This window comes from Octopus bimaculoides, chromosome 9, assembly GCF_001194135.2.
Source record: "Octopus bimaculoides isolate UCB-OBI-ISO-001 chromosome 9, ASM119413v2, whole genome shotgun sequence".
Classification (NCBI taxonomy): Eukaryota; Metazoa; Mollusca; class Cephalopoda; order Octopoda; family Octopodidae; genus Octopus; species Octopus bimaculoides.
The window spans coordinates 14,646,881-14,661,781 of NC_068989.1; the positions used below are offsets into that span (position 1 = coordinate 14,646,881).

Sequence of the window (14,901 nt, forward strand, 5' to 3'; positions counted from 1 at the left end):
TATATATATATATATATATATATATATATATATATATGGTTGTTATACTTTTTTGATAACCTAATAGGTTAGATAGGATGATATCTTTATATTACCATAACCAATAATATGTTATGCATGTATAGTAACATTACGGTCATGAAATTAGCTTATCTCACTCTTTCTCACGGAACCCTAGGTTGAGAAACGCTGGTATAGAGAGTATCTTTGGTGTCTGACAGTTGCACCTTGCCAAGAATGGTCAGGTGGACAGGCATGAACTGGTCCCCATTCAACTCCTAATCTCTCACTTGATGGCTTCTAGTACCCCACTTCAGTTGGTGGGTTAAACCAAATGAGGGGATGGTTCTCTGAATTGTGTCAAATAATGTCAAATTGTCCAACTTTTGCCATCATGGAATTACAGATGCTAAACGATAATGATAGTGATGAATCTGTATAACACAGAGCATGGCATGGCCATACCTTTGAATTACAAGTTCAACCTATCCTATGAGGTTTTGCACAGTGTCACTCTTGAGGCTTGGGTTGAACTATTTGTCCAAGGTACCACACTGTGGTGTGACCTCATGATTGTGAGGCAAACTTCGTAACGCTGTGTCCACTGAGTTATAAACTTACAGTAATTAACTTCATTCCTCTGCATTTTGAATTCTAGCTACTAGGATGACTTAGTCTTTCATTCTTTCAGGTTCAATAAAACCATCATCATCATTTAATGTCCTTTTCCTCACTGGTATGGGTTGGATGGCTTGACAGGAACTGGCAAAACCAGGGGTCGCACCAGATTCCATAGTATGTTTTGGTTCGGTTTCTACAGCTGGATGCCCTTCCTAATGCCAACCATTTCACAGAGTGTACTTGGATGCTTTTTACGTGGCACCATCACCATTGCTTTTAATGTGACACTTTGGTTTTAGGATATCAGTTTTGTTGTGGTGGGCCAGCCTTCTAGAGTACAGCAATGCGGGTCCTCTGTCATTTCCTTTATAAGGTTCAACATTTTGAAATCGGCCTTCAGTACTTCATGCCATGCTTTCCAGGGTCTCCGTTTTCCACAACTTCCCTCCATTTTAAGTGATTGGCACAAAATAAGTACCAGTAATCTACTGGAACTATAAATATATCTTATCTTCATATTTTCTTTCATTGAAAATTACCTTTCATCCTTTTTCTTTTTTTTTTTTTTTACCCTGTCTTTTCACAGAATCTCATGTTCCTGGAAAACCTTCTAAAGTTCGAACCGCTGCTGAAGCCAACTCAATCTTGGTGCGATGGGCTCCACCTGTTGACAGCAGCAAGACATTAGTAAGGGGTTACACTGTTACCTACGGCAAGGGTATACCAGACGTTATGCGAGTCAAACTTGGCCCTCAACAACGTGTTTATAAAATCAAAAACCTTCGTAAGTTTGCAATTTCTCCACTGCTAACTCTTACATACTTAAGTTTGTGCTAATAGACTCAGATATTTTTCAATGTTTTATAATTAGTAAAAATTATTCTGCCTAATGAACTTACACTCATTTAGCCTCTCTAGCCTACAACACTTGGTCTCTCACCCTTAATATGGTTGCATTAGATGCAGGGCAAGTCTTTGATACATTTAAAAATACAAAATTAAAAAAGAGGAGTGACTGTGTGGTAAGAAGCTTGCCTCCCAACCACATGGTTTCAGGTTCAGTCCCACAGCATGGTACTTTAAGCAAGTGTCTTCTTATTTCTTTATTGCCCACAAGGAGCTAAACATAGAGGGGACAAACAAAGGAATTAAGTCAATTACATCGACCACAGCGTGTAACTGGTACTTAATTTATCGACCCCGAATGGATGAAAAACAAATTCGACCTCGGTGGAATTTGAACTCAAAACGTAACGGCAGACGAAATACTGCTAAGCATTTCGCCTGGCGTGCTAACGATTCTGCCAGCTCGCCGTAGAAGCAAGTGTCTTCTACCATACCCTTGAGCCAACCAAAGCCTTGTGAGTGGCTTTGGTAGATGGAAACTGAAAGAAGCCCGTTGTATGTGTGTCTGTGTTTGTCCCACACCACCACTTGATTACTTGTGTTGGTGTGTTTACATCCCCATAACTTAAGAGTTTGGCAAAAGAGACCAATCAGATAAGTACCAAGTTTAAAATGTAATAAATAAGTCCTGTAGTTGATTCGTTTGACTAAAATTCTTCAAAGCGGAGCCCCAGCATGGCCGCAGTCTAATGACTGAAACAAGTACAACAGTAAAAGAATACATGAACCAGCTCCGCAGACTATTTGGTCATGCTGCTCCATTTTCCATTTTGGACCCTGCACATCATGCCCTCTTCTTTGAGGATCCACCTGCAGCAAGCAGCTTAGGTTCCTTGACCGCATGCTCACGGTGGATGAATGAGTGTCTCACAAACATAAGGGGCTGACTGGGGCACATCTTGGAGCACGACACAGGACAGCCCAAGCAAAGTCCAACAAACGGTAAATGCAGTGGCACATGCCCCCATATACAGGTAAGCACAGTATTTTGTGTTACTTTTACGTTATGAATTCAACTCTTACCAAGGTGAATCTGCATTTTTCTTTCATCTCGGGGTCAATTAAATAAAGTACTAACCCAGATACTAATCAGTAAACAAGCCTTTATGGTTTTACTTACTAACAATCTATTTTTTCTTTTTATCATTTTCGTTATAGAACCAGCTTCTTCGTATGTTATTAAAGTCATGGCCACCAACAAGATCGGTGACGGTCCACCAATATATGCCCATGTGAAGACAGATAAAGAGTCAGGTAAATCATTTATTGTAAAACTCCTCACTCCCCCCTCACGTCACAGTGTTTTTTGTACTGTAACCAACTTCTTTGACCACCATCATCATCATCATTATCATTTAACATCCATCTTCCATGCTGGCATGGGCTGGATGGTTTGACAGATGTTGGTTAGGGAGAAGACGGCACCAAGCTCCACTGTCTGTTTTGGCATGGTTTTCACAGCTGGATGCCCTTCCTAACACCAACCCCTTTACATAGTGACCAGCACCAGTTTATTTATTAATTATCTTCTCTGTTCGGAAACCAGAATTTACACCCATCGAAATTGGTCATTGGTCAGTGCCTTGCTCTGCCCGACCTATGTGAACATGGAAATGTAGGCGTGGTTCGTGGTGGCGGTGATGATGATGATGATGATGTCACTTTTCTAAATACATTCCCTTGTTCTATATTTAAGAGATGAGGAATTATGTACATTATTTACATTTGACAGATAATTATCCTCATCTTGTTTGTTGTTGACACAACATTTCGGCTGATATACCCTCCAGCCTTCATCAGGTGTCTTGGGGAAATTTCGAATCTGGGTTCCCATTCCTAAGGTATTTTTCAATATTATTATTATTATTATTATTCAATTCCAGGCAGTGACCTGATTAATATTAATAATAATAATAATAATAATAGCAACATCATCGAAAAATACCTGAGAACCAAGGTTGGAAATTTTCCCAAGACACCTGATGAAGGCTGGAGGGTATATCAGCCGAAACGTTGTGTTAACAACAAACAAGATGAGGACAAATATACATCAAATGTAAATAATGTAAATAATGTACATTCCTTTCTGTTTGTGTGATCAGTTATATGTCTTGTGTAAGAACTCAAATGCAACAAACTCATAAAATTTCATAGCCGCAAACCCTTTCCGTTTTCAGTTCCTAAAATGTTTTCTCTGTTCTCTTCTTTTCCAGAGATTGATCTCGCTACTCCAATGATACCTCCAGTCGGATTGAAGACAATTGTTCTATCATCTCAAACTATTGTACTCACGTGGACTGACTCGACCTTGAGTCGTGCTCAGCGCATCACGGATAACCGTTACTACACGGTACGCTACTCACCTGTCTATAACAAGAAGAAGTATCGCTACATCAATTCAACAGACCTCAATGCACACATAGACCACCTGAAACCAAATACTCAGTACGAGTTCTCAGTGAAAGTTACCAAAAACCTTCGTAAAAGTACTTGGAGCATGAGTGTCGTCAACACAACTCAAGAATCAGGTAAACAGGACTTGATTGCTGTTAATTAACCGTAGTAAATTTTAGGATTGTGTGGTAAGAAGTTTGATTCCCAATCATGTGATTCTGGGTTCAGTCCCTCTGCATGGCACCTTGGGCAAGTGTCTTCTATTAATACTATAACCTCGGACTGTCCAAAGCCTTGTGGCTGGATTTAGTCAGTGGAAACTGAAAGAGACCAGTTGTATACATATGTGTGTGTGTATCTGTGTTTGTCTCTCACCACTGCTTGGCAACCAGTGTTGGTGTGTTTACATCCCTGTAACTTAGCAGTTCAGCAAAAAAGACTGATAGAATGAGTACCAGAGTTAGCGGTTCGGCAAAAGAGGCCAATAGAATAAATACCGGGCTTAAACATAAATAGTACTGGGATCAATTTGTTCAACTAAAATTCTTCAAGGTGGCCGCTGTCTAATGTCTGAAATAAGTAAAAGATAAAAAATTAATGCCTGTGTGCATGCATGTGTGTCTCAACTGCTATGGTTGAATGGTTAAGAAATCTGTTTCGGTGTGGTCATGGCTGTGTGTTAAGAAATCTGCTTCCCGACCACATGGTTCTGGGTTCAGTCTCATTGCATGCAACCTTGGGCACATGTCTTCTATTATAGCGGTGAGCCAACCAAACCCTAGTGAATAGATTTGATAGGTGAAAACTGTGAGAAGCCCATTGTGTGTGTGTAAGTGTCCCTTTGTCTTGACGACACGTGTTAGATGTAAACGAGTGCTACTGTCATGAAGGCAATGCTATTCATTTCCAATATTCTGTGAGAACATGTATGATCATGAAGAAATATTACCTGGCTTGGAAATAGGTGAGGGTTGGTAACAGGAAGGGAATCCAGCCACAGAAAATTTGCCTCAGCAAACTCTATCTTATTCATGCAAGCATGGAAAAGCGGGCATTAAGTGATGGTTATGGCGATCATGATGTCCCAGATTTGATCCCTTTTCCAGTATCTTTGAGCGAGTGTTATAGCATCAGATAATCCAACACCTTGTAATTGAAACCAGATAGACTGGAACTGTATGGAAGCCTATCTCTGTCTTGTTATCAGTTATAAGGCTTCCCTCCTCTCGCCTCCCCTGCTCAAATATGCAAGTAATTTGGTGCCAAACTTTTCGACCACCCAATAGTCTGACCTCAACCAAAAATATAGAAACTTAATTACCAAAAACTTTAAATATGATGGCACCACATAATGAGCACCATGTAAAATGCACCCATGCCAGTATCACATCACAAGCACCCAGGGCACTATGTAAAATGGTTGGCATTAGGAAGGGCACTCAGCTGTAGAAATCATGCCAGAACAGACAACTAGAGCCTGGTGCAGCCCTTCAGATTGTCAGCTCTTGTCAAACTGTCCAACCCATGCCAGCATGGAAAAGAGACATCATTGCCATCATCATTATTTAATGTCCATGTTCCATGCTGGTATGGCATGGATGGTAGTTTTTCAGAGGATCTGATGGGTGCAAGGATCACGCCATGCTCCGTCGTCTGCTTTCGTATAGTTTTTGCAGCTGGGTGCCCTTCTTAACGCCAACCACTTCTCAGCATACACTGGGTACTTATTTTCATGCCACTGGCACCAGTGAAGTTACTATGCAGCTCACAAGACTATAGAACCTGTAGAGGGGGTGGGGCATTTACACAATGAGACGGTAGGGAGGCTGTTAAAGTATGAAAGCAAGGGAGGAGAGGTAAGGAGGTTTGCCATTTTTTGTTTCCTAATTAACCTCTAAGTCTAATTAAGAAATTATTAATTATTGTAATGGAAGATGATGAGAAGGGAGGGGAATAAAGTTGAATTTCTGTTGATTCATTTTTGCTATTGATATTTCAGCTCCTGGAGGTATACCCCGAGATTTAACCCCAGCTCCAGTGGAGGGTAACCCACTGTCGATTACATTAAGTTGGCAACCACCTCCACGACCAAACGGTCAACTAACAGGTCAGTAACTGTTTTTTTTTGTTCATCTAGAAACTGCCAGAACAAACAATGGGAAATAGAATCCTTTTAATACCAACCTGCCCCAGATCCACTGGCATTGCTAGAGGAGTGTGTACTACTAGTGGAGAGGCTTGTACAGCTCTTAATTATACTGTACTCACCTGGGCTCCCAAGCCAGGCTTATAGAGCAGATCCCAAAAATGCCACCCCCTTAAAGCATCACTTAAGGCAGATCCCACACTCTACTTTTCTAGCTACCCTATACTGAGTTTGCCTTTGGTTCTACGATACGAACTGCCTGAAATTTTGGTGGAGGGGTCAGTCAATTACATAGGCCTCAGTGCTTAACTGGTCCTTATTTTATTGACCCTGTAAAGATGAAGGGCAAAGTCAACCCTGGCAGAATTTGAACTCTGAACCTGAAGGCGGACAAAATGCTGCTCAGCATTTAGCTTTGCATGGTAACGATTCTGCCAGCACACCATCTTAATAATAATAATGATAATAACACTTTCGGCTATAGGCACAAGGCCTGAAATCTTGGGGGGCAAGGGATAAGTCAATTGCACAGACCCCAGTATTTCACTGGTACTTAATGTATTGGACCCCAAGAGAATGAAAGGCAAAGTCAACCTCAGAGGAATTTGAACTCAGAATGTAAAGACAGACAAAATGCCACTAAGCCAGGGGTTTTCAAACTGTGGGCTGCGGACCACAGGGGGTCCGTGGACAGCAAATACTTTTTATGGGCAATTTGATTTTATATATGTTTTTTAATCGAAATCTTTTAATTGACATTAAACCTATTTGTTAAATACTGTTAAATAAATAAATGTAAAAATATATGTTATTTTAAGCAAATATTTATGTATAAATTTCATAAGCGTTTATAAGGGGGTCCCTAAGGTAAAGCCTGAAATATAAAGGGGTCCGCAAGTCAAAAAGTTTGAAAACCCCTGCACTAAGCATTTAGCTTGGCATGCTAACAATTCTGCCAGCATTGATGATGATGATGATGTTGATGATGTATTTCTTCTTCTTCTCTATCTCTTCAGGCTATTTAATTTTCTACACCACCGATTCCCACCAAGACGACCGAGATTGGGTTGTGCACAATGTCGATGGAGACAAACTGTCCTCCACAATCAAAGACCTCACCCCAGACACAACTTATTTTTACAAAATGCAAGCTCGCAACAATAAGGGATATGGTCCAATGTCCCCTACTGTTGTGTACAGAACATCAAAAGGTAAATAGTTTCATTAATCCGATATCACAGGGATCATATATATATATATATATATATATATATATATATACATACATTAGCTGGTGAGGATTAGGGGTTATTTTCAGAACGCATGTTATATGTTATTAGTATATAATGTGATCATGCAAAATTATCTGTATTGATGTTGTATTAATTGTATTGTATGTGTGTCTGTTTGTTTATGTTTGTATTTCTGTAGTAATTTTAATATTCTAAGCATTGACAATAACAGTTGATTTAATAAAGATAATTATTTTAATTGTTGATCATTAATTAAAAGAAAGAAAAAAAAAAGAAAAATCATTTTTTTTTTTTGTCCACTATAGTTCATTAAGAGTCTAGTTATAATTTTAATTGAAATAGCTTTTGATAATGAACTGTTTACTAAGAATAAATCTTCTATAATTTAATTAAAGAAAATAATTCGTTATCAGTATAATTATTAGTTGAAGTTTAATATAATATTGCAAATGCCACATCTATTTACAATTCATTGTTTTCAAAATAAATGATGCTGCTTGACCCAGCTTGAAAGCTTACTGCTTTTCTATTTAAATAATAATCCCCCTCTTTCATTATGATTCCATTCATATAATTTATATAATCACATTCTGGTCTTTCACACAAACCCTCTCCCGGACTTACATTTTTCATAACGGTAATTAAGTAGTGTAATATCTGACTAATATATCTAACGTTAATGTATAAATCTATTGATGAGGGTGATGGGTAATTTATTCAACAGTATGGGGACACGGAAATGAAAAGTGATAATTTTCATGATGATAATGATGCATTAGATATTAAATATTTAAGAATTACTCTCCAATATTGATATCAAAATATCACAATTCAGTTAATGACAATGAATTAGTAGTCCCATTATCTTGTATCATTTTATGTTTGTTTGTCAATGAACTGAAACAAGTAAATATTTGCTGAAGGGGTTTTAGCTGAACAAATCAACCCCGGTACTTATTTTTTAAATCTGGTGTTTATTTTATAGAGCTCTTTTGTTGAACAACTAAGTTACTGGGGCATAAACAAACCCACACCAGTTTTTAAGCAGTGGTAGGAGACAAACACAAAGATACATACACATATATCTACATATATATATATATATATACAGGGTGTCCACAAAGTCTGGGTATATGGAGTAAATAAAATCATAACATAAACATTCCTTTGTATGTTATTTCCATGGGTTGTTGGGAGGGGCAAGTGAAATCGAAATTGAACCAAATTTGATGACTGGCACCCGTGCCAGTGGAGCGCTAACAGCACCATCCGAGCGGGATCATTGCCAGAGCAGCTGTCTGGCTTCCGTGCCAGTGGCACGTAAAATGTACCATTTGAGCGTGATCGTTACCAGCGTCGCCTTACTGGCACTTGTGCCGGCGGCACATGAACAAAACATTCAAGCGAAGTCATTGCCAGTGCCGTTGGACTGACTCCTGTGCAAGTGGCATGTAAAAAACACCATTTAAGCATGGCTGTTGCCAGTGCCGCCTGACTGACCTTTGTGCCGGTGGCACGTAAAAGCACCCACTACACTCTTGGAGTGGTTGGCGTTAGGAAGGGCATCCAGCTGTTGAAACTCTGCTAGATCAGATTGGAGCCTGGTGTAGCCATTTGGTTTGCCAGTCCTCAGTCAAATCGTCCAACCCATGCTAGCATGGAAAGCGGACGTTAAACGATGATGATGATGATGATGATGATCTTGTCAACTCAACTGGCAAAAATGAATAGTAGCTGTATTTCGAACAGGCCGGCCTTATCACACTCTGTGTCATACTGAATCTCCCTGTTATGGGTATGCATATCTACGGAGCACTCAACCACCTGCCCATTAATTTCACAAGCTGGCTGTTCCGTCGATCAGATCACCTAGAACACTCATCGTTGTAACTGACAGCGCCATGGCATGTTGTAGAAGAGGTGAAAGTGATTTGCTGGAGTTGGAAAGAGATAAAAATAGTGGTGATGAGGTGTCCATGGGTCAACACTTGTGAGATAGAGGACCCAAGAGGTTGGATGGGTGGTGGCTCCAAAAGTGTACAGGAAGAGTGAGAGAAAGGAATTGGTGAAGGGTGGGGAGGTTGGTAACAATTGTAAAGACTGGGTAGGGTTGAAAGGTAGATGTGAATGATGGATAAAGGATGGAAGATGACCAGTGATGCACGAGTTGGGGAAGGGGGGGGCCATAGGAAATTACCAGCAGTGCAGAAAAAAGGATGTGTGAGGAGAACAATAGAAAAATAAGGATGATATACTGATGGTTACAAAATACAGTATAAAATAAATAAAATTATCAGATACACGTGAAACAAAATAATTAACTTCGTCCGTAGCCACTCCCTTCGTCGCGTTTACATTTGACCATCTTCGGAAATTACTCTATGGGAATTCAATATAATTCTTAGAATCCAGGACGCTCCTACTGACAGGTCACCACGACGTTTTGCGTCCTCACGCAACACACTTTGGGCTAGTGGTTCTCAACCGAGGCTCACAAGATTTTGCTTTTTAAATTTATGTGCAATAAAATGGTTATTCCTCTACAATATACAAAATATTTCAACAATTTTTTAAAATACAATTCCTCATAATATTTAATTATAAAAATATAATGGGACTTCTTTAAACCTCGGATATCTACCGAGCTCCGTTCGAGTAAAATAGGAATTAAATGGTTGATAGGTAAAAAATGGTTGAGAGCTATTTCTATAGACCTTTCATGTTATATACAACTTTTTAAAGTGACGGAGGGTGAAATTTCAGACTTTTAAATTTTAATTTTGAAAGGTCATGTCCTAGAAAATACGGATTTATTAGTAACTATATACTACACCCATCGGCTACACACTAAAATACTATCATTAAGAGTGAAGTACTATAAAGAATATTTCCAACTACACACACGTGTGCACATACAATAGTATAAGAGCAATATTCTGATATAGCTAACACTGGTTCGCGTTGTCAAAATCTTTAGAGCGTCGGACAAAATGCCTTGCGGTATTTAGTTACGGCCCTTTACATGTTGAGTTCAAATAGCGCCGAGATCATGTACTGGAGGTATTTAATGTGAACGGAGTTACGGTAGAACTCTGCGTCATTTAACTTTAAAAAAAAAAAACAGCAGTTGTCAAGGGAAGTAACTCAACGGTTTATTAGTTATCTCCCTTCTTTTTGTTGTGTAGTTTAGAATTAAAATAAATCTTTTTTTTTCTCCCACCTCTAAAACTGAAATCTCAAGCACGCCTGCCTGCCTGCGATCATATTTGCTACTTGTACTATTTGTATGTCTTCCTGCTTCATTAACCAATGCATGTTTCTTCTTTTTTTTTTTTTTTTTTTTTTTTTTTTTTTTTTTTTCCTTCACTCGTCCAACTTCATTCACTACACCTGCGATCTTAGGTGGAACATCTACCTTTCTACTTTTCTCTTAATTGCTTTGAATAAAAACCCACAGGCTCCACTTTCTTTTAAAATAGAATAAAAATGATTCAAATGAAAGGTTTCCTTTCTCGGAATCCCATCAAAATTACAAACAATTCAGTAAATATTTTGAATATGTAGCAATCACTAAGTCGCTTTATAACTACAATTATAATGATTCCACAGAAACATACACACACACAATGAACATTCGAAAGAAATGTTGGAGAATTGCTGAGATCAACACTTACATTTTGTCAATTCTTATTTTATTGACTTCTAAAAGAAATTAGAATAAAGTCCTAGAGGAAGTAAGACTCTAACCATTTGAATATGGAACCATTTTTATCTAGTAACAGGGCTATCTGTACCAAATCTTTCAAGCAATGTTTCCCAACCAAGATTCCTTGGAATGTTGACAGCAGTTCCACAAAAAGTTGTCATAAGTAGACAAATTATAGGCAAATGCAATTTTTAACCATTTTTGTGTTTAGTTCCATGTGGCTATGTGGTAAGAAGCTTGCTTCCCAACCACATGGTTCCAGGTTCAGTCCCACTGCATGGCACCTTGGGCAAGTGTCTTCTTCTATAGCCTCAAGCTGACCATAGCCTTGCGAGTGGATTTGGTAGACGGAAACTGAAAGAAGCCTGTCATATATGTTTATATGCACGTGTCTATCTCCCCACCATCGCTTGACAACTGATGTTGGTGTGTTTACATCTACATAACTTAGCGGTTCGGCAAAAGAGACCGACAGAATAAGAACCAGGCTTACAAAGAATATGTCCTGGGGTCGATTTGTTCGACTGAAGGCGGTGCTCCAGCATGGCCACTGTCAAATGACTGAAACAAGTAAAAGATTAAAAGAATATAGCACATTCTCCAAGATAGGGAAATTTTGGCATCTGTAACTAGTAAGAAGATACTATGGAGAAAATGGTCACATAATAAAGAATTGGGATGCATTTAGTTTAAATTAAGATTGTGATTAAAATGGAATACTTTCACTTTTCTTTCTGGCATTTGATGGGTTTAGTATTACCAAACCTTTTAAAGACAGTTCTGTGATTTGCTTAATCTCTTTTGAAAGAGAAGAAAAAACATAATAAAGATATTTAAACATTTTTATATAAAAGTTCCATGTTACATGGAATGTATTTCAGGGATTCTCAAAGAGTATAATGGTTGCCTTAGAATCTCTTAAGCACAAATTTTTTATAGTCCAAATTTAGTCATAAGGTTCTTTAGTGTTTAGCAAATGTTACAACTTCAAGCATTTCTCATTCAAATTTATCTCAGCAAAGTTTTTATAACTATTTCCATTTAGATGGGTTTTCTGATGCAAAATTTTTTATCCCATTCATTTTGTGCTAGAATGGTGAAAATAAATTTTGTTTTTATTCTACTTTTCAATGCTAGCATCAGTTAGATGGACATGCATTATGTTAAATAGAATTCAGGTATCTTTAAATTGTTGTAGCTAAGGTTCCTTTTCCATAAACAATATTGTATCTTAAGCACCAATTGAAATACATAGTTATATGTATGTATACATAAGTATCTTATTGAAAGCTTTCCTTAATTGATGCCAAATTTAATTGCTTCAGACTTCAAAGGAAATATGAATTGACAGCTGGATTTTAATTGGCCAGCTGCATGTATAAAATTGTAGTTATTTAAATGTAGTTACCATAAAAAGTGTACATGGATAAGTTCATTAATTGAAGACTACAGATCAGAGGTTGACTGTTTATATCTTGTTAATGACATGTGCCCATTGCAAAAATGCATAACTAGAAATAGTTAAATCCAAACAGCTCTAAAGTATCTTATCATTGGATATTAAAACATGCTTCTGTTTGGATCACATCACAGTGCTGAATTCAGTTTCCCTTGTAAATAAAATTTCTTATGCTGTAGACTAAATTCTCTCCCTGGGATTTGTTTCCTCTTCCACTTAATGCTACTGAAACCAGAAGACCAATATTTACATGAATTCCTTTCATTTGAACAAGAAAATATCAGCTTCGGCAGTTATAATGCCATTTTTAGAGAAGTCAAATTTGACTAAAAAATAGGAGTTTCATTAATTAATGTATTATTCCAAAATTTTGGCTCATTTCATCTTTACTATCTAATATATGCATTTACCTGTGAGATTGGATAAGCTTTTAATTCATCAAATGCTTTAACACCGGCACCGTTCCTTAACTAGAGAACCTAGGTTTCAGTCATTTCGCTACCTTATGCTGAAATGTAAACATTTACACAAAAACCTATCAATAAAGTTCTGCTGGCACTTTCTTACTCACAATTGTGCAATCAAAGAAAGGTATGAGCTCTTCTGAAGATTTTATAATGCTTAGCTGGAGCTCGGCATTTTTCAAAGTTAACTCAGAAACTCATATCAGTAGAAATTTGGTCATCTTCTCAAGTCATCTAAACCAGGTTGTCCTGGGCAAAGTGACTACAGAAATTGGGTTAAACAGAGTTACTCTTTGCTCATGTACTGACATATCTGAAACCCATAAAAAAAAAACTTGGACTTGGCATTACTGTGTTAAATGATCTGTTCTACTCTAAGCACAAGGCCCAAAATTTTTTTGGTAGGGGAGCAGTTGATTAGATCAACTCCAGTACACAACTGGTACTTAATTTATCAACCCCGAAAGGATGAAAGGCAAAGTCGACCTGGGCGGAATTTGAACTCAAAACGTAAAGACAAACAAAATACCGCTAAGCATTTCACCCGGGATGCTAACATTTCTGTCAGCTCACCGCCTTACTGTGTTAAATAATTAAACAATAATTGTGTATCCATCCTTGCTGCTTACAGCAATTAAGTGAATTTATTCACACTGGTGCGCTGTGCCAGTAAAAGTTGTCAAGTACCTGGGCCATGATCATAATGCAATATCAGTTACAGGTAATTTTCAATATCAACTCTACCTGTTCATATATCAGCAAAACCAATTCTACACTTGAACTGGAGTCATTTTTTAAAATCCCTTAAATTATTCCAAATTCTTGAATCAATCTTTTGAAATTTCACCCTTTAAAAAAAAAAAAAATTTTTTTTTTTCTCTTTCTTTAGCTTATTGCCTGTGTGAGGTTCCACATACTTATTATTTGTCTTTTCCTGTCTATTCTTTGCACTTCACCTACCTGGATCCCCTTCAATCTACCTAAAAATTCTACCCCCCCTACCTTTTTTTTTTTAATTCCTTGGTGCTGCCATTTCCCTTCTTTTGAATGCCTGTCTGTCTGTCTGTCTTTTGTATAATTGCATTGTATCTGTTGTCTTTTTTCCGTTTGGGTAGCTGATGGTACTGGTGGGGGTTTGGTACAAGTCCCAGACTTGCCTCCGGATATTCAGCAATTTGACTTCAAGTATAAACCAGGCCGCAGTTTTTTACCTCCCGACCCAAATGAGCCAAGAGGTAAGCAGAGGTTTCAAGACAAGCAAAATATTGCAATAAATATAATTAAAAAAATAACTTTATTTTTCTTAAATATATTTCTTTAAACAATAATTATTTTTAAAATTTAGCTATTTTCCCCTCCCACTGAACTTTAAAATTTTAAACTAATTCAAAATGCATGGTGTTGATTTATAATTTTAAAAATACATATATATATATATATATATACACACACACTAAATAATCTAACATTTTTTTGCTTTCTTAAATTTAAATTACATTTTGAGCTTTTTTTTTTTATTGATTTATTTTGCATAGCTAGAAATGCTAATTAAATAAATAGATAAATAAACAAACAAATAAACTAAATAATTAGTCGACTGAGTTGAAACTTGTTTTTTAAATGTCACATCAATTATGTATCTACTTGTCTGTTATAAAAACAAAACAATGTACACATAATAGTGCTCGGCTGCTTAAGGCTATATTCACCGATTGTTCTATCAATGGGGTGGTGTTAACCTTTTGAAGAGCAGAACGATTGAACAATTCCATAGTTTGTTTCACAATAATAGCATTTTCAGAAATCTCATAAAAACCAAAAAATATATATATATGATAAATAAAATAAATAATAATAAATGAATAAATAGAAATAAAAAATGAAACAATTGTTTTTTTATTCTCTCTCTCTCTCTCTTTCCCTCTCTCTCTCCCTCCCTCCCTCTCCCTCTC

General features: G+C 37.3%; 1 protein-coding gene and 1 long non-coding RNA gene across 21 annotated transcripts in view; one reads left to right on the forward strand and one right to left on the reverse strand.

Moving 5' to 3' along the window:
* The window catches only part of LOC106874615 (neogenin), a 305,112-nt gene that overhangs the window by 214,957 nt on the left and 75,254 nt on the right, over positions 1-14,901 (forward strand). For 19 of the 20 annotated variants that reach the window (XR_008264864.1, XR_008264863.1, XR_008264865.1 and 16 more), the window contains 6 exons: positions 1,208-1,405; positions 2,686-2,781; positions 3,741-4,055; positions 5,921-6,028; positions 7,084-7,278; positions 14,065-14,184. Coding sequence is in view for 14 of the 20 variants with exons in the window: in XM_052970426.1 (XP_052826386.1) it covers positions 1,208-1,405; positions 2,686-2,781; positions 3,741-4,055; positions 5,921-6,028; positions 7,084-7,278; positions 14,065-14,184 (1,032 nt within the window). In the remaining 6 variants the exon portion in view is untranslated. The remainder of the gene's footprint in view (positions 1-1,207; positions 1,406-2,685; positions 2,782-3,740; positions 4,056-5,920; positions 6,029-7,083; positions 7,279-14,064; positions 14,185-14,901) is intronic. The other variant, XM_052970425.1, reaches the window with a different exon arrangement.
* LOC128248697 (uncharacterized) overlaps positions 1-14,901 on the reverse strand; it is a 118,654-nt gene that overhangs the window by 25,214 nt on the left and 78,539 nt on the right. The window lies entirely within an intron of this gene.